This window comes from Podarcis melisellensis (genome assembly GCF_964234715.1).
Source record: "Podarcis melisellensis genome assembly, chromosome: 9".
NCBI lineage: Eukaryota > Metazoa > Chordata > Lepidosauria > Squamata > Lacertidae > Podarcis > Podarcis melisellensis.
This window is the reverse complement of record NC_138541.1, coordinates 77,765,055-77,790,957: the sequence shown is the minus strand read 5'-3', so window position 1 is coordinate 77,790,957 and position 25,903 is coordinate 77,765,055. Positions and strand designations below refer to the sequence as shown.

The following is a 25,903-nucleotide window of genomic DNA, read 5'->3' as shown; positions in this document are numbered from 1 at the left end:
AGAAATCTCTGTGCACTACGTGGCACTTAGAGCCAGCCCAAGACTGGGGGGAAGACTCCAAGCAGAACATAAACCTGCCTCATCAGTTGTATTATTCCCTGCCTCTCATGAACTTTAACAAGACCACCTTCCCATTTGTAAGCACATTATATGCATATAAATTGCTCTAAATCGAAGTGCTCAGTTTCACTAGTGGAGGCTGGATTGACTCAGGGGTGCCCTCCAGAGGTGGCTGGACCATAATTTCTATCAGCCTCAGTCAGCAAAACCCAGTGGTTGGGGGCGGGGGTAGAATTCTAATCCGGGCATAGGCAAACTCGGCCCTCCAGATGTTTTGGGACTACAACTCCCATCACTACAACTCCCATCATCCTGACCACTGGTCCTGTTAGCTAGGGATGATGGGAGTTGTAGTCCCAAAACATCTGGAGGGCCGAGGTTGAGGAAGCCTGGGTTAGGGGAAGGAAAATTTTCTTACAAAGTGCCTGTTCTAATCTAACAGTATCTGGAGTGCACTGCATTGACTACCCTGGCATGAACTGAGTATCAGTCATGGGGGACAATAAGGAATTGCCTCCACACCACTACTTTGCACCCTGACTCCAATTTGTGGGCCTTGTGGTTTTGAGTGAAAACAAAGTCGATTCCACAAGCTTGAAGTCTGACCACCCTCCTTTTCCACAGCACATCCCATTCTCCCAATTGCTTGTGCCAATTGCAGTGGGAGAAGCAGCAGGAAAAGTTGTGCCTTGGAGGGAGAGATGCTGGCTTCAAGAAGCCAGTCTCATCTGTGAATATGCAGTGGTACCTCGGGTTAAGTACTTAATTCATTCCGGAGGTCCATTCTTAACCTGAAACTGTTCTTAACCTGAAGCACCACTTTAGCTAATGGGGCTTCCCGCTGCCGCCGGAGCACAATTTCTGTTCTCATCCTGAAGCAAAGTTCTTAACCCAAGCTACTATTTCTGGGTTAGCGGAGTCTGTAACCTGAAGCGTCTGTAACCCAAGGTACCACTGTATATTCTTCTAATCTCACTCTGTCCTATTGTCCATCCCATTCCCTAAGCAGGAAAAGCCCGGGGGGGTCGGGGCTGCTTTGGTCTGGGGGAGCCTCTGCCAACCTTGCACCCTCCAGAGATGTTCTGGAACGCAGTTCCTGTGATGCTACAGCTGATGGGAGTCCTAGTCCAGAATATCTGGAGGACAGTGGCAAAGGCTGGTCTAGGGCGTAGCAAATATTTTTCTATTCCAGACCAGCCTGAAAGGCCTGTCGCTTCACCTGCAAATGGAGGGGTGGAGGCTGTTAAGAGAGGAGAGCTTATTCCTCTAGCAGCCAGTCATGCAAACCCACTTCCTCCAGTGTCACTCCAATGAAATCAATGAGTCTATTCAGCAGTGCCTGCAAGTCTTATCTACTGGCAGCTCCTGAAATAAGGAACTGGGCTGTTTCTTCCCATCTTACAGCTGTAACAAAATGGAGCAAGCAGAATTTGCTAATCCACATAAAACAGCAGCTGCTGCCTCTGCTGCCACCCTGTCCACATTCACTCCCTTCTCCTTTCCATGAGTCTTCCACCTCAGAGGTGGCTGGGCACCTGCGGAGAGCCCAGGCTGAGCACCAGAACTCTCTGCTGAGGATCCTCTTGCTGCTGCCCTTCTCTCTCACTCTAGCCTAGAAGCAGGCCACATTCACAGGTGCTTACCATGACCATGCAAATAGGCTGGCTCCCCAAAGAGACCACACCTGCTTTGCTGTTCCCTGGGCTTTTTAAGTCAGTGCAGGATGGCAGCTAGGTGAAGGCAATAAGGTAGGAAGAGCCTGCAGCAGCTAGACTGGGGACTGGGACTGGCCGCCGGGACCAGTGGTGTAGCATGGGGGCCCCCGGGTGCATCTTCTGGAGGGGGTGTGACTAGGCACCCCACAATAGGCTCCCACCAGAGCCTGGCTCCGGGATGCAAGTGAGCTGCTGAAGCATCTTCTTCACACCCAGCCACAGCTCCACTCGTCCCAGCCCCCTCCCAGCTCCTGGAGTCCCAGGCGGGGGCAGGGGTACACAGAGGGCGCCTGGTGGTGGCTGGGGATGTCGGCTCCCTGAATATTGGGGGGTGCCGGGCCCTCTGCCTCAAACTATTGAGGGGGCTAAAGCCCCCTGCGCCCCCTATGCCCAGCATCGCTGTACCAGTATAAAGGGAAGTTGCAGGTCTAATTCTGGTCTCACCAGAATTGTGCTGGGCCTGCTTGGACTCTGGAGAACCAGACTTCTAAGGTTGGATTTCCTCTGCAGAAGACCCTTTGCCACACTAAACTGAGCCAGCCAAAATAAAGCCAGTCATATAAATCGAAAGGTAGCCATGCTCACAGTAGACAGAGATGAATGTGCAACTTAGGTAATTGCAATGGACATCCTCTGAGTAGAAAGTAGTTGCATATGACTCATATACCAGAGGTAACTCATCAGCATGTGTCCTCTATGTAGAGGAGGGTGAAAGATTTAGTAAACTGTTTGTGAGGTTTTATACCACAAATCTATTTACTACAAGTGTTTTCACATTTACTCTAAAATGCTAAATTTGTCTTTGGTGTTTTCTGAAGTTTCCAACAGTTGAGACAAGAAAAAACAAGCTGACGCCTTCTTCTCTACTACGGTCTTCTTCCCATAACCCTGAACAGCCTGCCCCCTGCCCCATATTCTAGCGCTGGTTTTTGAGCCCTCCTCTCTTCCACTCCCTTCCCCTTCAGGCTGGCCAAAGATTGAAGTGCTCAGCTCTAATTCTCACTGCAGAAGCAAAGCTCTTTTACAACACAAACCTATACAGGTTTACTCCGCAGTCATTCCAGTTACTTAACGGACCTTACTTCCATGCCAGGGTGCATGACTGCACCATTAGGGCTTTGAGGGTTATTTGTTATATATTTCTTTCAACAGCTCTCTAAGTACTTGGATCTGTACTGTATGTATTTTCCCTTCCCTACCAGCCGGAGACCACCGAGACCTTATCTGATGCCCTCAGTAACAACCATAATCTCCAGATTCCACTGGGAAAAAGTTAAGTTTCTAAAGTTTTTATATCCTGAGATACAAGGCAAATTGAGGATGCCACTTGTCTCATATTTTGGTAAGGAATTAGTGCAGACTTCTAGTGGGTGAGAGGGTGCGGGTGGTTGGGCGAGAGAGAAAACACATCTGCCTGCCTGGTCTGTGCTCTTGGGCAGAGATAAATGTACGGGTGAGAAAGACATGCGTGTCTGTGGTCTTTAGGTGCATAAGAGTACACTTTCCTGTACAGCAACAGAATCAGTATCTCCACAATCAGGGCCAGAAGGACAGAGCTTCCTTCCCAGGGCAAGCCTGATGTTGTTGTGTTATGCCATGTCCCCCACGGCAGCCATTTTGTGACTGGTGCCCACCAGACTTCCACAGCACTTCCATGTTGATTCATGTTTTCTTTTTGAACTTATTTATTTCATTTATTGTTTCCCACAGAGCAATCCAAAGCGATTTTAACAATAAAAACAATTTCAAATCCAGTACACATACATCCAACCTAGATAAAAATTGCCACTTAAAAGGCTTGATGGAGAAGGGAAGATCTTAAATAGGTGTTGGAAAGACAGGTATTGCACCTGCCTGGTATTTAGCAGGCAGAGTTTCTAAAATGCACATACATCTAGCATAAATCACTGGGAAATGCAATCCTGGCTTGATACAAATATACTTTCAAGTTAAGCATTTAGGATCCTAACAAATGACAAGGAATACATAGCAACAGTGAAGCGTGATACTGTGGACATGGAACAGGCTCCTAAGAGACTCACCTGGTCCCTTTGCCACTTTCTTTTAAGCGGCTGGAGAAAACATGGCTTTCAGAGGCATGTAGTTAACAGGGCTTTAAAGAATTTTGATTTGCTGTTTCAAACCAATGTTGCCTTTTAAAGCTTGCATCTGCATCCCTGCATTATATTTATTTCATGTAAACCATGTTGTGTGCTTTTGGGAGAATAGTGGGTCTAATGTATTAATTTAGCCCTAGTTAAGGGAGTCATAGCAAGAATGACAAGAAAAAATGAGGACATTTTGAGTTTTTAATCTTTAGTGTTTAAAGTTTGTTTCTTACTTAAATACAATACACTTTCTAAAGCGATTATCATTACAGTAAAAATAATTGCCATCTAGCTGCAAAAATAAGATTCTCAGATTATAAACACCATCTACAGAAGTTAATATACACAGAAACCTTACAAATATGTAAGGCTTTAGTCCTTCTGGATATTCATACAGAAAGATTCTTACAAAGATGAAACAAACACTGTAATAGTTTTTTCCTCTTTCCTAAAATCTAACACAAACTAGTGGTATTCTCTATCCTATCACATAGTCACATCTTTGCATTTTTTCAAGTATGTTTCAAAAAGCAGGACTAAAACATGAAATGCTGGAGAAGGCTTCTGCTCGCTTTAAAAGTACAATAGGTTTGTAGTACCAAAATTATGGAGGCTAAAACATCGAAGGCAATGTACAAAGAAACCCAGGGGTGCAGAAACTGCTGCAGACACCAGTATATTACTGTGTTGCTGTCTTCAAAGCTGAACACATAAAAAAAAATCCAACTCTGGAACAAAGAATAGTCTCTTGGAAACTAGAGTTCTTCATGGTAAAATCTTTCATCATGCAGCTGCCTGCCATAATCTGTGGCTTCACTGTTGAGAAACAGATCTGGATTCTCAAGAATCTCTGCCTCTGCCAGCCTTCCGTTAGCATCCAAGTCCATTTCTTCAATGAGGTGGACAGCCTAGAGAATAAAATTAACAAGCATTAAAGTAGTTCACAAATTCATCTCCTGTCTGCCTGACTGTCTTTCTTATTTGAAAAGACTGTAAAGAGTTTCATAGAAATAATATATCATCTGCTGTGTAAATATGATAAAAACATGTGATGGAAAGGAGAAATCCAAGTAGTTTCTGCATTCTCTTTTGGCTGTCCATATTACACTGGTGTGTTGCCAGGGGTAGGGGTTGGATTGCCAGATTAAAGTCTCATCCTCCAAAAATCTCTATGCTGCTCAGATATTGCAGCAGAGAGTAAAGAAATCTATAGTGCTGAGCTGGGGAGTTATTTTTTGCTAGAGACCCGGATGCTTAGGTTCCACCAATCTCTTCAGGCCATCTTAACAGGTAGATACAGCTGCCTACCTATCAATCACCTGATGTCAGGTGAGGCGTTTTCTGTTGCCTATGTGGTTTGCCATCACTCAAGCTAGGACACAAGGTTTTGCAGGCACGGGGGCTGTAATCTGAAGGTTGCCTGTGCAGTTGCAGTCACAAAGGCACAGGGTTCTGCCTAAGCCAAGGATCAGATAAACCCACTTTCAGCACAAAATTGCATCTTTAAAAAGGTAAAGGTACCCCTGCCCGTACGGGCCAGTCTTGACAGACTCTGGGGTTGTGCGCCCATCTCACTCAAGAGGCCAGGGGCCAGCGCTGTCCGAAGACACTTCCGGGTCACGTGGCCAGCGTGACATCGCTGCTCTGGCGAGCCAGAGCCGCACACGGAAACGCCGTTTACCTTCCCGCTGGTAAGCGGTCCCTATTTATCTACTTGCACCCGGAGGTGCTTTCGAACTGCTAGGTTGGCAGGCGCTGGGACCGAGCAGTGGGAGCGCACCCCGCCGCAGGGATTCGAACCGCCGACCTTTCAATCGGCAAGTCCTAGGCGCTGAGGCTTTAACCCACAGCGCCACCTGCGTCCCACTTTAAAAAGGTAAAGGTACCCCTGCCCGTACGGGCCAGTCTTGACAGACTCTGGGGTTGTGCGCCCATCTCACTCAAGAGGCCAGGGCCTACCTATCAATCACCTGATGTCAGGTGAGGCGTTTTCTGTTGCCTATGTGGTTTGCCATCACTCAAGCTAGGACACAAGGTTTTGCAGGCACGGGGGCTGTAATCTGAAGGTTGCCTGTGCAGTTGCAGTCGCAAAGGCACAGGGTTCTGCCTAAGCCAAGGATCAGATAAACCCACTTTCAGCACAAAATTGCATCTTTACCTGCTTAATAATAATAATAATTTTATTAATTATACCCCACCCACCTGGCTGGGTTTCGCCATCCACTCTGGGTGGCTCCCAACAGAATACAGTCAAACCTTGGTTGTCGAACATAATCCGTTCTGGAAGCCTGTTCAGCTTCCAAAATGTTTGACAACTGAGGCACAGCTTCCAATTGGCTGCAGGAGCTTCCTGCACTCAAGTGGAAGCCACGTCGGATGTTCAGCTTCCGAAAAACATTCGAAAACTGGAGCATTTACCTCCGTGTTTTTGGCGTTCAGGAGCCAAAACATTCCAAAACGGAGGTGTTCGGAATCCGAGGTTTGACTGTATTAAAAACACGATAAAACAGCAAACATTAAAAACTTCCCTAAACAGGGCTGCCTTCAGATGTCTTCTAAAAGTCTGGTAGGGAGGGCAGGTGTCACTACCGAGAAGGCCCTCTGCCTGGTTCCCTGTAACTTCGCTTCTCGCACTGAGAGGACCGCCAGAAGGCCCTCAGCGCTGGACCTCAGTGTCCACACCGAATGATGAGGAGGGAGACACTCCTTTAGGTATCCTGCTCCACACTCAATGGGCACAGGCTGGGCAAAATGGCCTTGCAGGCCAAACGGGGGAGGCCTTCCGCACTAGTGCTAGAGTAGGCTGTTACAATGCTGAGCCACAATTAGGTGTGTTCAAGTCTAATGGATTCCAGGAGGACTTAGAACATTTACGACTGTGTGATTGAAGTCTGGCTATCAAGTTCATAAACTTACCTCTTCCTGAGCAATACCTTCATTATTAGGTACTACCCAGCTTAATAACTCTTTAGGGTTGAGTTTCCCATCCTTATCCTTGTCGTAATCATTTGTAAATCGATCCTTCTCCACAAGTATCCATTCTGGGTCTTCACTGGCAGCTAAACACAATTTTTCACATGGATTAAGTCTCTTTCCTTTGTATAGCATCAGTTAAAATAAAGGAACTGGAAAAGCAACCATGCTTTCTGAAATAGTATTAGAAGAAACTTTAAAAATGCTGTCACAGCAATTATTAACAAAATGAAAACTATGTTCCAAATGTTGGATGTGCCCAAATGGCTACCATTTGGTATAATGCAAAAAAGAAAAAAGGAAAAAAAGAGCATTGTGGGGAAATTTAATTAAATAAAAATATCTGAATTATTTTTATTTTTAAAAAATAAACAATTCATATATTACATTTCATTCCAGTGAGGACCAAAGTGATTTACAACTAAAGCAACGTAACAATAAATCATCAACCTCATTGATAAAAAGTCTCTAAAAATTTATCAGCAAAATATATACTATCCCATAGGATCTTTTGCTTATGCTCTTAACCTATCTGAATAATACAGATAATTATTATTTCAACTCAGCACCTCTGGCATAGGGAGGCACCGTCCACTACAGAGAGATATTGGAGGCTTAACACTGGGAAAGGCGGGTTGAGGCAAATGGCGTGAGGCTGTCCAGTGTACACACTTTCTGGTCTGACTGCGGTGTCTGAATGAATTTTGTCATTACCTTGTGGATCCTTTTCTGGACACTTGGAAGGCTTTTATGAAACATTTAAGTTAACTTAAAATGTATGTTATTGTATCCATGATGTGAATGGATGAGGGACTGTTTGGTTACTGTTGGTGTATAGACAGATTAGATCGGGGTCAGCAACCTTTTTCAGCCGTGGGCTGGTCCACCGACCCTCAGACCATGTGGTGGGCTGGACTTATTTTGGGGGAAAAAATTAATGAATGCCTATGCCCCACAAATAACCCAGAGATGCATTTTAAATTAAAGGACACATTCTACTCATGTAAAAACACGCTGATTCCAAGACTGACTGCGGGCCAGATTCAGTAGGCGATTGGGCCGCACCCGGCCCCCGGGCCTTAGGTTGCCTACTCCTGGATTAGATAGAGGAAGCCCCCCCCCCCATTTACACACGTTTGATGTGTGTGCAACTGTGCATTGCGCCAAACCCACAAGTGACCCAGAAACATCATAAAATCACTGAAATGTCACAAAATGGGCAGGATGAGGGTGGGGCAGAATGGGGTTTGCAGGCTTTTTCAATGGGTTTCAATCATACAGGATTTCACCGACGCACATGGTGCCTCAGAACGTAATCCCTGCATAAACGGGGACTGATTGTACACACTCCTTATTTTATTGGTTTAATTATTTTTTTCTCTTCCTCCTCTCGTTTGTTAAATCTGCAAATAATTAAAAAACCAACTATGCCGATAACAGCATACCTACTGGAAACTGAGAACAGGTTACATAAATATTTATAGCAACCAGAATCACAGCAGACAAGCAAAACTACCAAGTATGGGCAATATAGAACAGATTCTGATTTCCGTTTGTGCAGCAGGACTTCCACTTTCTCAGAACATCCTATGCATCATACACCCCACCCCCAAAAAATGTGGTAGAGAATTGGGGGACCTTCCTAGGAGATGGAGGGGCTGCGTGGCAGAGGAAGGGAGCTGAGCTTGTGCAATGCAGGTTATCACCCACTGACTCAACAAGGGTGTTTTTCATTAAATGTGAATGAACACCTTCTGATGGCAACCCCCCCAAATTATATTCTTGTTAGTTCAGTTCAGTTCTGAAAAAAATGATATTGCTGTATCAAAAACCAGACAGCTTATATTAACTCCCCACATTACTCCAAAGATTTAGGGCCAAAGAGCATTACTGCCATAGAAAAGGAGATGGACAGATTCCTATTTAAATGCTTACAAACGGAACAGCAATAGTCATAGAACTGCAGAAGCTAAATCTCCTTTCTCCTTCCCACATTTACAAGGCACACAAGGTCCCTGCTATTCAGAAACCAGCCAGTTGCCAAAGGGAAGATGAGTGGAAAGTCTGTGGAGAACACTGTGTAAAATTAAGGGCCTTGACAGATGTACTTTGCAAATGCAATGCAAAGAATTTATGACACTTCTAACATCATTCCCCACCCACTCACTTGGATCTCTTCTGTAGTCACCAAGGAACTCTTCAAGGCTCACAAATCCATCGCCATTCTTATCATGTTCGTCCAAAGCCTCCTGAATTACAAACTCCTAGCGGGGAGAGAAAAGGTCGGGTAACTTTGGCCAGTTAACCAACAGTGTTTAAAGCGCCTGCAGAAATTCACAGGATTCTTAATTTAGATGAGGTGCACTAAATTCCAAGTAAAAATACAAGAGACAAGAATGAACGCACTGTGTAGCTGGGCAAATTCTCACCAACACAGTAAATGCTCATTCTGGTATTTGCATTTTCCTTAGAACTTGTTTCATCATCATCCAAATAAGTGAGCAAGTTGCACTAAGACAACAGTTTGAACGTGTGTACTCAGGTAAATAATTTTGTTAGTGAAATCCAACCATTGTCCTAAGCAAGTGTGAGAGCACAGGAGATAGAACTAAAAGGTGCACAAATGGTGCAGAAGATACTGAATATTCTCCCATGCTAAAATTTGTTGAGGTGAGGGCAAAGGAAGGGCCATTCAAGAACACACACTTTTTTTTACATGAAGCAGCTATAAGGGTTTCTAACTTGACAGCATCAGAAACAAATACTGAAATGAGGGTTCCTTGATTTCTCCCCTTCATTTCAATGTGGCATATGCAGGACTGCTTGCCCTCAGCTGTTACACAGCATTGCAGGGCCCCAGCCTGGGGCGAGAGAGAGGTCTCACGGGCTTCAGTGGAAATCCTGCCCCCCAGCGGCTGAGCACTGGATTGCAGTCTGAAGAAACATCATCGCCACCACCTTTCCTGCGTATGTAAAAGCCCAGTGGTGGATTTTCAATGCTATGGAAGGCTTGTTTTACTCAGAAAAATCTGTATGTTGTGCATCCCTATAGTGTCCCTCAGGATCTGAAGAATGAACAAACAGCATTCCCCGTGGTAGCCACTTTCTCTCAAAACTTGCCTTCATGTATTCTGCTTCCTCAGGATGTTCAAATGCAATGAATTCATCCAGATTCAGGCCAGAACTTCCATCCCTATTAGCCTTTTCAAACCTCTTCTTGTCCTTTAAATGGAGCTTAGAAAACAGTTTGGGGAATAACAGTTACATGAACAGAAGTCATTGTATTCATTAGTTTCAAGCTACATAAACCTAACCTGCTTTTCCTTTTATTTTAAATACACGTTACAAGATCAATCTTATATACACTGAGAGGAGTTAGAAGTTCATCATAACTTATATCTAGCTAAAAGAGGGTTGATAAAGGATCTAGTCAGAGTGTGATTAGTGATGTAAAATGAGAAAATACAGAAACTACAAAATTATGTAAGCAAATGCCACATCTGTCATGGAAACCTATGAAGTACAATGTGTCATATTAGTATACATAGTGCTTAATTTTTAAAAAAGCTTCACACAGATGAGTAACTTTACAAAAAACTGTTTACATGCAAGTTATAATTATTATACTTTCCTTGTGTCAAGCCGACTGGCAAGGAAGGGGGAATTAGTGCAATGGCTAGAACACTTAGAGAGGATCTCTCCTACTCTGGACTTGTGGCATTCTCATCCACAGGGCTGGCCTGACCAAGGGAGGCAAGAGATGTCCCAGGCTGGAGCTACAGGAAGACAGATGGTGTCTCACCTGCCGGAAAGATTCTTCTTCGGCATCTTCCAAAGTCGTATCATCATCAAAGTCTATTACACGATCATACATCTGAACATTGTATTCTTCCCAGGATACATATCCATCTCCATCTTTGTCATATTCACCAAACTGTTGCTTTGCATCTTCTACAACGTAATGCTTAAAAGATTGCTGGATCCATGAACTCAGCTCACCTGTGGAGATTCCCCATAACATAAGGAGGTGAAGGGATTCCCCCCTCCCCGCCACAAATATTAAGAGGAAGACGGCATTTTCTAGGCTGCTTTCAGCAGATGCAACCCTCATGCTACCTCCACAACAAATGGTGCCCCACCTGCACGAAACATTTAACATACTATTACAGCATGTTTCATTTCAATTTCATAACATTTATACACCAAAAATGTGGAAAACTAATAAAAACTATTGGGCAAAATAAAATTTATACACTGCTTGATTGTAGGGGGAAACCCTCAAAGCAGTTTAAAAAAAGGTAAAACAGTGAAATCAGGAAAAAATCACAACCATACCTTAAAACATACAAACAGATTCAAATTGCCTCAACTTTCTAAGCATCTTGGTAGGCTTGTCTAAACAAGAATGGTTGTGGCAGGTGCCAAAAGAGTGCAGGGAAGGCACCTGCTTGCTCTCAGTAGGCAGGGAACCAACCGCGATGGCTTCCCCCAAAGAATCATGGGAGCTGCTGTTTGCCAAGGGTGCCGACAGTTGTTGGGGTGCCCCATTGCCCTCCCTAAGCTACAATTCCCAGTGTGGCTCTGCAATCAATTCCTCATCCCAGAGATGTGAAATGTAGTTATGTGAGGGCAATAGGGGCACCCGAACAACTCTCAATACCCTTAACAAACTTTGTTTGAAGTGATAACAGTGCTCTAAATATACAGTGCAGATGAGCCCTTGGACTGAAAAAAGATAAGGCAGACACAGAATTTGCTGATTAAATGTTGCAAGCCTATTTCGCTCCGTATGTTTCCATCAAATCTTTATTACAGTCATAGAGAGGCATAAGTAGAGTGGGGAACAATCATTTTAAATCTGTAAAACATTTTGGGAAACTAAAATTATTAAAACAGAAGGTATATATAAAAAACTGTAAGAGGCTTAAAGAATCTAAAAGAAGGGTTGGGATCTTTAAATGGATGTGGAAGAGCATAAAAGGTTCGTATATAAAAGGCTATGGCTATCAATTTACAGAGCACCCTGATATGAGTGTTCATTAAATCTAGTTTGTGGCACAGGTCATCATCCAACAAATTTTGAGCACTGCTATGCAGAACCTGGAAACATTGTATGTTGTAGCAGGGCCGGTCCTCCTTGCAATACGGTGTTAGCGCTCAGTGCTCTTTTGAGGCCAATGGGTGTTCTTGAAAGCTTTGCTGCATTGTCTGCCTAGAGCAGAACAGGGATGTGTCTTCCAGCAAGTTTGGGGGAGTGAAAGTTTGAGCAATGGAGATGACCCACCATGGAGTTGATGTAGAAATTAAACAAGAGTAGGGCCAGTATGCAGCCTTGCTTGACATCTTGCTCAGTTTCAAAGGCATTGGTGAGATGGCCCCAGGGGTTACATCTTACTTTTTGAGGTCCCTTCATGTAACATACAAATTAAATGGAGTAGACGTGGATCTATTGAGATGGCCTCCAGTTTTTTTTCCAGTTTAGCTCTGAGTATGGAATCAAATGCTGCTTTGAAATCTATAGAAGCAGCAAAGAGGGAGGTTGTGTTGCGGGAGGAATACTTCTCAATGAGATGATGGAGTACTAGGCACAGGTCAATAGGGGATTGGCCTTCCCTAAAGCCAGCTTGCTCCTCTGAAAGTATATTTTCTTGTTCCATCCAGTCGTGGAATTTCCATTGTAGATGTCTTGCGTAAAGTTTGCTAATTACGTTAAGGAGGCTAATCAGTCTGTAGTTTGTAGGATCATCCTTTTCCCCTTTTTTATATATAGGGGCAATGATTACAAGCCCCCAGTCCTTGGGGGCTCGGCCATGGGTGTCAATGCAGGTGAAGAATGAGGCCAGAATAGGGGCCCAGAAGTCCATATTGTTTTTAATGGCCTCTGGAGGAATTAGATCTTCCCCTGGGGCCTTCCCCAGTCTTAGCTGAGCTACCAGGTTGTTAATCTCTTGTTACCATCACTGGTGCCCACATAGGCAGATTCTCTATAGTTTGACTAGAGCCTCCACTTTTAGCAGAGGTGTCTGAGTAGAGTTCCTGAAAGTGAGCCTCCCAGGTCTCTGGCGGGATGTGAAAGTCCACCATGGTTGGGCCACTGCTTTGTGGACTTGATGTAATATGCCAAAATGTGGCTGAATCATTGGATCTGGCTGCCTGGTAAGTCGTGTCCAGGTGTTCTTCATGGCATCCCTTTTCTTTCGTGCCAGAAGGTACTTGTAGTATCTCTCCTGCTGGAGGAGGACCATTGCAGTTGTTGGTTTGGTCTTGGATACATAAGCCTTGTAAGTGGCAGCAAGAACTTTTCTGGCATTAACACGGTCCTTGTCAAGGCATGGCTTGGAGTGGTGCTGTTGTTGTCTCAAGGGTGTGCTATTATTCCAGGTTAGGTGCTGGTGGGGCTCTTGCATAAGGGTGTTATAATTCTCCAAGAGTGCATCAGGAACTCAGCAGATGTCAGGGCAGACCAAAGGCACTGTAGGCGATCTGAGGCCAGTAGTTCAGTTATCATTTGGTTTAGATGAGGAGTTCACTTGGGTCAATGGTAAGTTCTTCCTGCTGGCATTAGGAAGGGTTGGTAGCAGTCCTCAGTATGTATCACTTGGGTGAAGGCTGTTAGCTAAAGGAGAATTGGGAAGTGATCACTGTCAAATTTAGGCATACCTTCTAGGGTCTTAACATAAGGAAGGAGGTCCCTAGAAACATAATCTATAGCACTCATTCTGGAGCCAGATAGGTAGGTGAATTCAGCTGGGTAGTCACTTTCAAGGGCACCATTTAAAATGTAGAGGTTTAGCCTAAATGCTGTTTGAGCCAAGCAGAGGACTGCGAAGTTTGATTTCTGATATTTTGAGCTGCGAGTGAGAAGGAATCCATCAGCTTCAAGGTTGGGAGGAGGACATTTGTGCCGTGCATACAGTGAGTGGTCATTATGGCCCAGTCTGGCGTTGAGGTCCCCTCTCAGAACTACAATTGCATTTGGGTTGAGCAGGATAAGGTCAGTGATATAAGTTTCCAGATCAGTCCACAAGACTCTGATCTGAGGATTCTGCCTCATTGGTGGCATATAAGCATTTATTACCAAGAGCGCATGACTGGATTAACACTGCCATGGCATATGACTTGAATGGGGTGGGGTTGAAATGGCACGTCGAGTAGTGGAGACTAGGACCCCCCAGGACCCCTTTTGCTCTTCTGTGCTTTACCCCTGGTTCTGCCCCAGTTGTGAATGAATGAAATCCATTGAGTAGTAGTATTAAGTAGTGGGTGGACATAGCAGATGGCACAGAGATTTCTCCAAGTGCTTCTTTATACAGTGTGCCCCGCAAGACGAATGCCTCGCTAAACGAAAAACCCGCAAGACGAAAGAGTTTTCCGATTTTTAGCGGCTTCGCAAGACAAATTTCCCTATGGGCTTGCTTCACAAGATGAAAGCCCATAGGGAAATCTCCGGGGACAGCGGGGAAGCGCAGCACGCCTTCTTCTCTGTTCCCGGACCTGTCCTGAAGGCTTGCGGTGGGAGGTCCGGGAACAGAGGAGAAGGCGCGCAGCGCTTCTCCTCTGTTCCCGGGGTTTGCGGTGGGAGGAGGGGTTTTCCTCCCCACCGCCAACATTCAGAACAGCATTCTGAATGTTGGCGGTGGGGAGGAAAGCCCTCCTCCCACCGCAAGCCTTCAGGACAGGTCTGGGAACAGAGGGGAAGGCGCGCAGCGCTTCTCCTCTGTTCCCGTACCTGTCTTGAAGACTTGCGGTGGGAGGAAGGTTTTCCTCCCCACCGCCAACATTCAGAAGGCTGTTCTGAAGGCTGGCGGTGGGAAGAAAAGCCCTTCTCCCCCCCGTCAGCCTTCAGAGGAGGTCCGGGGACAGTCTGTCCCCGGACCTGGTCTGAAGGCGGTCTCCCTAGGAACGCATTAATTGATTTTCAATGCATTCCTATGGGAAACCGTGCTTCGCAAGACGAAAAACTCGCAAGAAGAAAAAACTTGCGGAACGAATTAATTTCGTCTTGCGAGGCACCACTGTAGTAAGCTGGAACTGAACTGAACTGAACTGCTCAGCCAGCCTGCTTTATAGGCAGGCGGCTGTCAACATTGTAACAACAACACTCCAGGGTTTCTCACCTATATTAACTGACATGGACCTGAGTGAAAACTATATACACAATACCCCTGGTGGCCAGGGCAAGAACTTCAATACACAACAAGTCGGTGTTTCCTGGATCATGATGTTGTCATGATGATAGGAGAGTAAGCCTTTAAAGCCAGGCTCTCTGGTGGATGCAAACCATCCAGCCACATTCCAAGTTAGAAGAGTGACCTCATGCAGGTCATGTTTTGCTCTTGCTCAGAAGGGGTCTGTGAAGATTTTTTGAGATTTTCTTCCAGGGTCTCATTTTCCAATGGCCTGTTTATACCCAGGCCTAGGTCGACCCACCCAGGGAGCAGCATCCTTTTGGGCCCATTTTATGGAACTCACCCTGTCCCCGTTAGTAGTTTCTGGAGGGTCGACTTTGTCCCTTTCTGCTAGAATCACAAATCAGTTGGAAATAGTAGTCTGTGGCGGGTAAAAGTCTTCATTTCTTAGCTGTTTAGCAGCAGAAAGGATGTAATTCTCACAATCTTTCAGGCCATTTAATTTAGCTTTAGTTTTGTGACGATTTAATCCTTGTCAATCCCAGGGCAATGTATTTTTAAGGTTTGCCCATTTTTGTTGCAGCTCAATATCATTATTTTTCGTTCTTTCTTTACTCAAGGTAGCATCTGGATATTCAATCGTTTTGGTCATTGGACATATTATACTCACACCTGTAATCACTGGGCCTTTCCTTTCTATTTTTTTTTTTTAAATAATTTTTATTAAGGTTTTCCAAATTAAAACAAATAAAATCCAATTCATAAACTTTTTCCAATATCCAGGACTTCCCCTCCCCACCCCCTCTTGTGTTCCAAATCTTCCAAAAAAGCAATAATATTCAACAAATTCTTATTCCCAAAATACACTCATCATCAATAACTCAATTTATCCAAATTTCCATCCCCTAAGGTCGACCTATTCCCTTCCACGAGTTCCCCCCTTTCAAATATAATACAGATAAAAATAGAATAAAAACAAACAATAATTTTACAACCTTTGGATTCCAAATTTCCCTCCCCTCTTTCCCTGTTGCGTTCCTCCTATCCCTCCACTTCTAATGTCTTCCTGATGAACCCACCTTTCACTAAACCCACATCCCTCTGGTTCTTTACCGGTCTTTTTTTTTTTTAAAATGGCATATATTAAACTTCTGGCATTTTTAAAATTACAGATGTCCAATCATAGAAGGAGTCTATCAAAGGGGGCCCATTTCTTCTATCCAGATTTTTATATCCAGGAGTATAAACTCCAATTTTAAATCCATAAGCTTGTCAAATCTGGATATCCCAAATGTTCCCACTCCAATTCTGTCCAGTTCTTGTTGTTTCCTTGTTCTTGTCAATCACTCTCCTCCTTTTTACTTCCCTGTTCCCTCACAGAAATGTTCTTTTTCCAAAGGCTTCTAGTGTCTCTACAGAGGCTTGTTATTCAGGAGCAAAACATTACATCATGTTCCTTTCATTTTTCAACAGATTAATCCATTGTTTCCAGCAAACTGTAGGCCTCTGTAGACAAAATAATGTTCCATTTCTGCAGTTTCCCAGGAGATTAAAAGTTCTATCCAACTGTTCAAGTTTCCCGTCGAAAACACATGCAATGTCCCTCAGCTCCTCTAGGTGGATTACAATAACAAAGTTCCCTTCCAGATCACGTCCGCCAGTCCAAATAACTTATAAATCCTTATTTGAAACAATTTATCTCCAATTTATAACAAATGTAGCCGGCAAAGTCCTCATAACAAAGTCTCAATTTCATTCTTCCGTTTTGACAGCTCTTTGACAGCTGTCAAAACCTCCGTTGTTCTTCTCCAGGCATTTTCACGAATCGCTCCAGGGATTCCGGGGGGGTTGCTTTTTAATACAAATTCCACTTTTCTCCTCCAGCTCAATCTTATAAATTTCCCTCGCGAAGTTGCTAGTTCGGCAAGATAAGGTTCTTCTCGATCTTAGTTATCCAGTCCTTTGTTTTGGCTCTTCTACAATTTGGGGGGGGGGCTGACTTCCTTTTTTCCACCTCCCCCGTTCGCTCCAAATTCTAAAAATTTATCCCTCTTTTTAGTCCATATTCCAATTACTCACGGGTTCTTCTTTTGGGTCCAAATTTTCAATAGAAGAAGTCAGCGCTCTCCGCCGGATGGCATGCGGCTGCGCTCGGCAGGGATAGCAGAGGACTCAAAGCACCACGCTCCTCCCCGGCACCCGATCCGTAGCCTTTAAAAAGGCTCCTTCACGAATCGAGAGGGCGCTGACGGTGCCAGCCGAGTCTCCATGTCCACGGCCTCCGTGGCCGTGGTTTTTAAGGGTCCCCGCATCGCCGGTGCGGTAGGACCCAGCCCCTGCCGAGCAGGCTCCCTCCGGAGCTCGGAGGGAGCCCGCCATTCGGCGATGGCGCCGACCCGGAAGTCCTGGGCCTTTCCTTTCTAAATTGGCCAATGGAGTAATTTCCTTTTGTGTTGATCCAATTTCCTCCTAGGTATCTCATTTCTGTCCAGAGCCCAGGATTTGACATCTTATGAATTGTTTTGGTCGCAGGAGGAAATAAGTTTTCCTTTTCCTCCTTTTTACTTTGTACATTATTATGATAACAGATTTATCTCTGCCGTAACCCGTTGTAATGTGGGGTCATTTTGGGGAGTGATCTGTCCGTTCACTGTACCATCGTCCATCACATCTCTGGGCTTGACTTTCCCAGGACTTGTTCTCCCTTTCCCATTTTTTATCTCCTTTATCACTTGCAACTTAAATTCCTTTAATTTTAAGCCCGTTTCTTCTTCTGTGTTGCTTCTCAATAAGTCTAGCCTTTCCAAGATTTATTTTTGGGCCACAGTTGGCAAGGTCCAATATTGACGCATTAAGGCTTTCTCTTCTGAAGTAAAATTTTCTATCCACTTGATCACAGAGTGGTCAAGTTGTGGGTTATGTGTAGGTGGAGTCTTCCATTCTAGTTTTGATGTCTCTTGTTTATAATAGAGGAGGAAGGATTCTTGGGTCCAATTCAAATCTATAAGGTTTTCATCACTGTTTGGTTTTGGAGAATCTCTATCTTTCCACTCGACAGCCATATCACCAAGAAAGGATGCCACTGGTGCCCCGTTTTAGAAAAATCTTATAATTTCTAGCCTATTATTAAAAAAACCTCCCCAATTTTATAAATAAAGTTGGCTAGATCTGGGTCCTTGAAAGTAACCACTGCTCATGCCCTAACACTGTCATAGTATAGATATTCTATGAAGACAGTATCATCAGGCCTCTGCTCCTGGTAAGGTCTTATCTAGAATAAGCAGCAGATGTGTTATACGTTCTGCCTGGGTAAGGAGGCCTTTCAGTTTTGGATCATTTGGTAACTAGTTTTTGTGGGATCATCACCAAATTCCACCCCTTTTCCTGGTGAAAAGTCACGTTGGGCTTCTGGATAATCAGTTGTTGGGTCAAGTTCAGTTTTGTGGACAGCATCCTCTCTGTTTCCCTCGTTCCCAGGTGCTTTCCCTCCTGGGGTCAAAGCAGCAACCTCAACTGAGGCATCTGTTTTATTTTCCTCTGTCGGATTTTCCTTCTCTAACATTTGCTGTGATTTAGCAGCATCTGCTACTATCTTCTTCCTTTCCCCTTTTTCCCTCTGGGCTTTTGATGCAGACTTATTTGTATCCAAAGTGGAATCTGTTGGTATCAACATGTAAAGCTTCTGTAATTGATTTTTACATGCACATTGAGTTTTATTCTTCTTCCTTAAGTCTTTAATATTTTTATTTTTCTTCAGTGCTTTAGATTTTTTGTCAGTCTTTTGGTGATTTCTTCAGCATTTTCCTTTGCCAATGCAGTGATAACCGGTTGGGTTTGTCTAGATGTCCTTTCAGTATCTTTTGGCTCTAAAGCTCTCTCTTGAGTTGTAAAATTTTCCACCAATGTTGTAAGCAGCCCCATGCTTACTGTAAGAAAGTTTTTGATGAGGGTTAATTCTAAGCAAACCATATGAAGCTGATGGTGGAGGTCAGTGTCTCTCTCCTCTGCTTGTGTGCCTTTAGAAATGGCTTCTTGTTGGGTGGGTTTTTGCTTAGTTCAAAAGAATGCCTCTGTATAGGTTACCCCCAATTTATTTCTCAAATTGGCCTTGTTTATGTCCTCTGCCAAGGCCAAGTCTAGGGCTAATTTATTGAGGGACTTATGTTCCTAGGTTCCTGCATGTCCCCTTTAAGATGTATTGACCAGTCCAACGCAGGAAGTATAGGGGATACTTCATCTTGTATCAGCTTGCTCGACTCTTCTTTACTCTCCTGAAGGAAAAACTTTGTGATTTTACTTTGTCTTCTCCGAGGTTCAGGAGAGCTACTTGTAAAGTTTGCCGTAATTCCCAGGACTTTACATGCCTTCCTTGTGTTACCATATTGGTCAACCACTCAGGGAGACAATGGAGCCAAGGCTTAAGTCTTAATCTTGAGCAGAGTCCCACAAAGAGTTACATCCAATGAAATGGAGGGGAGTTAATTCTTTCGTTTCTTTTCTTCCTCACCTTATCAGTAAAACACTGACTCACCCAGCGTTTTTCTCAGCCCAGCACTTCTCATATCCCAGCAGTTTTCTCAACGGTTTCTCAACTGGATTGTCTCATCTGGTAAGTTGCAGTTAGTGCGAATGTGTTAGACTCAGAGGTCGGTGGCCATCTTGAAACCTCCACCCCATATATATTATTTGGGCCAACTCAAACTTATGTAGTGCATTCATACAGATGCAACTGTATTGGACGGGTCATCTGCCAGCTTGTCCTCTCGCTTCTCATCCTTCAGCCGTTTGTTGAAGTTCAGGAAATATTCTAACTGGCCAGAGTGAAGTGGTCCACCTGCAGTTGTGGTCAGATTGCAGGCCCACAAAGAAGCCCACCCTTGGGCTACCCAACAGCTGAATTATGTGGTTTGGTTAGGATTCATATCTGCTGCAAGCTGACGTAAAGATCTTTATATATAGTACAATGTCTATATTTTTTCATGAATAATTGGTAAATACTCTTTTCATAACATCATACCTTCTGTGAGAAAGCCATCAGCGTCCACATCAATTTTTTTTATAATACCCTTTAATCTTTTCTGCTGCTCATCTGGACTCAGTCTGGCAAACTCTTCCACTTCTTCCTTTGGAGGGAACAAGAAATCATTAAAAATGAGCACATAATCTGGGTGGGTTTATCACTTTTGGCGTGCTGTCAAAGAAGGTATTTTCAGCAGACAAAACATCTTTGGATCCTCCACTCCTACCATCAAATGCCCAGCTGCTGCTCACTAAAAGGAACTGTGTGGCAGTTGGGCCCCTTTCCAAAACTGGGGAAAGTTGCCTGACTGCTAAGGCTGCAACCCGGGGCTTGGGAATAAGAATGACTCTCAGCCATGGGCGTAGCCATGATTTTTGCTAGGAAGGACAGGACTTTTGTTAGGGGGGGGCAGAACCAGTGTGCTTGGTCAGTTAAGTATTTCTATTGTTTTACTTGATGGGGGGGGCCTTGGCTACTCGCATGCTCTCAGTGAGACTTTGGAGTTGGAAGGGGCCCAAGGGTCATCTAGTCCAACCCCCTGCAATGCAGGAATCTCAGCTGAAGCTTCTATGACAGCTAGGTATTCAACCTCTGCTTAAAAACCTCCAAGGAAGGTGAGTCCGCCACCTCTCGTGGGAGTCTGTTCTCCGTAAACATGAGTAAAGCTGTGGTATATATCACTTTATTCCAGCTGGTTCATCTAAAATTACAGCTGCTGTTAGACTCAGAATCCAGCCTAATAATTGCACAAGGAGGAGATGAGAGATTCTAGCAAGTAAGCAACAAACTGGCTAGAAATAGTTTAAATAACTGTTTCATCATCTGAAATCTTACCAGTTACACAAACATGCCCTCTTTTATAATCATCATCTGAAGGTCCTATTTTGAGATGCCAGATAAGGGGCAGTCCAAAAATCTTTGCCACCTAGTGCTCTCCAGCAATGGCAACTGCCACCCTGCCACTACCAATCTCTTCCGTACTTCAGGATCTAGCAGACACTAAGGCTTGGAACAAGAGCATCATCAAAACAGCATGTATGGAAAGGAGAGAGAGCATCAAGGATATTCCAAATTAATAGGCAATTGCCAATGCCTTGGTCCTGCACATCACATATCAGAAATCCTTCTTTGCATAAAACCATACACTGAAACAGTGCAGTGTGGGGAAAGCAATATTTCAATTGCCCTGCCATCCTGATTTTGAATGGCAACTGATGTAAGTGATATGCATTTGTAAACTTGAATGAGGAGTTTGTGTGTCCCAGGGAGAAGGAGGTGTTCCACAAGGGGGGGGGGATCTGTGAACCTCCAGATATTGCAGGACTCCCATTCCCATCAGCCCCCACCAGCATGGGAAATGGGCAGAGATGATCAGAGATGTAATCTAGCAACATCTGGAGTGTGATAGGTGCCTCACTTCTGGCTTACAGGATATTTTGTGGCAACTTAAGTTTATTTGTGCAGTGATCTTTATGCAGAGGCAGAGCCACCCCAAGGCAAGATGCAGGAGCAACCTCAAGCAGGCAAATCTGGCGGGCAAATCTGACTCCAAAGTACACAACCCAAGGGAACGTTTTCTGGAACAAGCTCCATTGTCATGAATAGTGTCAGGGAACTGCCATCGGAGCTAGAGGCGGAGGGAAGGCTCCAGAGGGATGCCAGAGAGGGTCCCAGTAGGGAGAGAGGCAGCCCATCTGCTGGGGAAGGAAATCAGCGTAACACCAGTGAAGAAGGGGGGCAGATGGGGGAATCGGAGAGGAGGCTCCAGGACTCTTCACCGGAGACCAGCGGGGAGAGCACGGGTACTCCACTGCCCACACCCTCCCTGCGCAGAAGACTTCCGCGCAGGGAGAGTAGGAGGAGACTTGGCGTCAAGAAACGCCCACTGGCGGATTCTGCCAGCGACTGAGACAGCCACAAAGTGAAAGGCTGTCCAGACGGAAAGGATTCAACCAGGTAACCTAGCCAGGAGTGGCGGCAACCTATGCACGAGCAACCCCTAGAACCATTACAAATAGGAACTGTGCAAGAGCACAATGTTATAATAATGAATAATAATAAATTTTATTTATATCCCGCCCTCCCCAGCCGAAGCCGGGCTCAGGGCGGCTAACAACACTAAAATAGTGCAACATTCTAAAAACATTATAAAAATTAATTAGAATCAAAATTGATGGCAACCATAAACTAAAGTTCTGTAAAGACTGCCAAAGGAGGGAGTCAGGCTGCGCCCTGACCAAAGGCCTGGTGGAACAGCTCTGTCATGCAGGCCCTGCAGAAAGATGTCAAGTCCTGCAGGGCCCTTGTCTCTTGTGACACAGCGTTCCACCAGGTTGGAGCCGCAGATGAAAAAGCCCTGGCTCTAGTTGAGGCCAGCCTAACCTCTCGGTGGCCTGGGACCTTCAAGATGTTTTTATTTGAAGACCGTAAGTTCCTCTTTGGGGCATACCAGGAGAGGCGGTCCCGTAGGTACGAGGGTCCTAGGCCGTATAGGGCTTTGAAGGTTAAAACCAGCACCTTAAACCTGATCCTGTACTCCACCGGGAGCCAGTGCAGCTGGTATAGCACCGGATGAATGTGATCTCGCAGCGAAGACCCCGTAAGGAGTCTCGCCGCGGCATTCTGCACCCGCTGGAGTTTCTGGGTCAGTCTCAAGGGCAGCCCCACGTAGAGCGAGTTACTATAATCCAGTCTGGAGGTGACCGTCGCGTGGATCACAGTGGCTAGGTCAGAGTGAGAGAGATAAGGAGCCAACTGCTTAGCTTGGCGGAGATGAAAAAATGCCGCCTTTGTTATAGCTGTAATCTGCGCCTCCATAGAGAGGGAGGTATTGAAGATTACACCCAAACTCTTAACGGATGGTGCTGACACTAATTGCACCCCTGCAAGAGATGGGAGTTGCCCCCCCCCAATTCCATATCGTCCCGACCCAACCAAAGGACCTCTGTCTTGGAAGGATTTAACTTCAACCGGCTCCCACGTAACCATCCAGCCACAGCTTCCAAGCATCTGATCAGTGTGTTTGGGGCCGAGTCAGGATGGCCATCCATCAACAGATAGAGTTGGGTGTCATCAGCATACTGATGGCAACCCAGCCCAAAACTCCGGACAAGCTGGGCGAAGGGGCGCATAAAGATGTTGAAAAGCATTGGGGAGAGTATCGCACCCTGAGGTACTCCACACACCAAGGAGTGGCGCGATGACAATTCCCCCCCAAGCGCCACCCTCTGTCCCCGACCAGAGAAATGAGCGCAGCCATTGAAGGACTGTTCCCTGGATCCCCACGTCGGCAAGGTGGTGATCCAGGAGTTTGTGATCGACCATGTCGAAGGCTGCTGACAGGTCTAGAAGAATCAGCAGCCTGACCCGCCTCGATCCAGCTGCCTGCGGAGATCATCTGTTAGGGCAACCAGAGCCGTCTCAGTCCCATGACCAGCAAGGAAGCCGAATTGGAATGGATCCAGGGCCGATGTTTCATCCATAAACCCACCAAGCTGTTCAGCAACCGCTCTCTCAATCACCTTACCCAGAAACGGAAGATTCGAAACTGGGCGGTAATTGGATCGATCTAAGGGATCTAATTATGTTTTCTTTTAGAGCGGTCGCACCACTGCCTCCTTCAGTTCCCCTGGGAATGTTCACCCTCCTTATAAGGTTGATGCAAACATATCAAGAAGAGCAGTTTGAACTCTTTAGACGCGCTATATAGTATTATCATGATTCACATTATTGACTTATTATTAATTAATCTAGAGAGACTGGTTTATAACTAGCATTCATTTAAGCAGTTCTAAACATCCATTTCTTCACACAGAAAACGCAGGGCACCCTGTTGCTGAGGTCCAAAAGCAACTTGAAGCCCCAACCAATACCTGGGTTGCTTCTTTTTCCCTTGCATATACAACTATGTCCCAGTTCTTTGTGTTACCTGTCCCCAAAGGAGGGGGGTCCCTGTCCTCATTTTTCTGCCTTTTGTGAGTGCCTTATTCTGGTTTGGGGGGGGGTTGGTGCATCATCTTTGCATGGGGGGTCACGGTCCCCCTCCCCTAGAAGTAAACCCCACCGAGCTGGGAGGGACTGGATGCCCGGGCACCTGGCGACAGCGAGGCCTCTGCTCCCCGGCCCCTTCCGCCGCCGCCCTCAACAGCCTCCGCGCCGCAGCTCGGGCTGTTTTTCTCCGGCTGCGGAGGGAGGCGGCCTGCCTCAGAAATGGAGCTCGAGGCGCCCTCCCGGCTGCGCGCTGGCCGGGGGATTCTCCACGATGGCTTCCCTGCCTCCTGCTGCACACGGGGAGCGAGAGCAGAGGGGGCGGCGGCCTGGCCGGTCCCGGCGCGCCTTCCTCGCCTCCCTCCCCCCGGGCGACCCACCTGGCCCCCCAGCAGCGCCTCGCGGTCGTAGTCCGGGCGGTGCTCGCCGTCGCCGCCGTAGTGCTGCCTCTCGGCCGCCGCGCCCAGGAGCAGGCCCAGCAGCAGCGCCAGCGGAGGGCCAGGCGCCGCCCGCATCACGGCCTCTCTCTCGCTCGCTCGCTCCCGCGGCGCCGGCCCGGGCGAGGCTGCCGAGCTGCTCCTCCGCCCGCGCCGCGCGCTCCCGCCTCCTCCCTCGCCCTGCGCAGCCGCGGACGCCGCCGGGCGCCTGGAAGCGGCTCCCGGGAACGAAGGCGCGAATAAACGTCTCGTGAGGAACGGGGAAACAGCGCACACGCCACGTTCCCTTTCCGTACATAGGGTTTTCGGGGGGGTTGCCGGAATTATACCCTGCTTTGGAACGAATTCCTAATTAAAATACCTGCAAATTACCTGCATTGCACAGGGACGCTATAAATCAAACTACAAAATCCAAGTTTTTTTTAATCCATTTTGAAAGGTTCCCCACACCATCTGGCATCCAGCTGTATCCCAATGTACAGACCAGGAGGCAGCAAGACTTACCGGGCATCGGCCGGATAACTCCCACCGAGATCCTCCATGCGCCGGGCCAGCGCAGCACAGCGCCAGAAATCACATATGCATATGTCCGCAGCACCAGAAATCGCTTCTGTGCATGCCCAGACGCCGGAAATCGCACCTGCGCAGAAGTGATTTCCGGCATCTGGCCATGCGCAGGAGCGATTTCCAGAGCCACAGAAGAGAGTCCCCACACTGTGCAGCACTGGTTTAGTGCAGCGCATGGGGACTTGCTGAGCAGGCAGCTCAATTCGGGGCTGGCTCATGCGCCAGTTAAGCAACCCTCATGGGCAGCTTCCGGCCCATAGGCCTTAGGTTGCCGACCTCTGGTATAGACGAAGACCTGCTCCTTCATTTCGGGAACCTTCATGCAAAAATTGGTTAAAAGCAGCACAGTTCTGAAAATTTCACTCTGCCCTCTTGATTGAAAATGGTGTCCACAAAACCTGCTCAATTTTAAGAAGCATGAAACAGAATTTAGTTATGACATCTTAAGAGGCGACTTAATGTTTCACAAACAAACATTTCAAAATACCCTTGTGCTCCCTCAAAGAGGGAGAAGGGACTGACGGGCTGCCCTTCTCCCTCCCCAGGGAAAGGCCCCCAAGATCCCTCTTCGCTGCGCAAAGCCTCTTCAGGGCAGGGGGAGCCTTCATCCTGCTGCCCTGAAGAGGCTGCGCGCGGCTTTCACAGAAGCCAGAACAGCGAGAGGGATCGCTGCGCAGTGATCCCTCTTGCTGTTCTGGCTTCTGGGATTCAGAATATTTTTTTTCTTTCCTCCTCCAAAAACTATGTGCGTCTTATAGAGCGAAAAATACTAGTAGATACTCAGAGAGGGAGGAAAAGCATAGTGAAGCACAGTGGACCAACACCAGCTGATGACATGGCTACCAAAAATCAACACATACTGTGGAAACTTCACACTGGACTTCAAGCATCTGGCATTGTGTGCCTC

General features: G+C 46.1%; 1 protein-coding gene and 1 long non-coding RNA gene across 2 annotated transcripts; both read right to left on the bottom strand.

Moving 5' to 3' along the window:
• Positions 1-4,066: 4,066 nt before the first annotated feature.
• Positions 4,067-24,528, bottom strand: RCN2 (reticulocalbin 2). The gene is made up of 7 exons (XM_081925774.1): positions 24,373-24,528; positions 20,003-20,108; positions 10,659-10,855; positions 9,977-10,090; positions 9,024-9,120; positions 6,800-6,942; positions 4,067-4,791 (listed from the first exon to the last, which is right to left on the bottom strand). The coding sequence occupies exons 1-7, from the start codon at positions 24,505-24,507 to the stop codon at positions 4,639-4,641; spliced, it is 945 nt and encodes a 314-aa protein (XP_081781900.1). The 5' UTR covers positions 24,508-24,528; the 3' UTR covers positions 4,067-4,638.
• On the bottom strand, positions 13,479-19,996 carry LOC309378025. Its single transcript, XR_014171795.1, has 3 exons — positions 17,397-19,996; positions 14,870-15,672; positions 13,479-14,159 (listed from the first exon to the last, which is right to left on the bottom strand). It is a non-coding gene; the product is annotated as an uncharacterized lncRNA (long non-coding RNA).
• Positions 24,529-25,903: the final 1,375 nt, after the last annotated feature.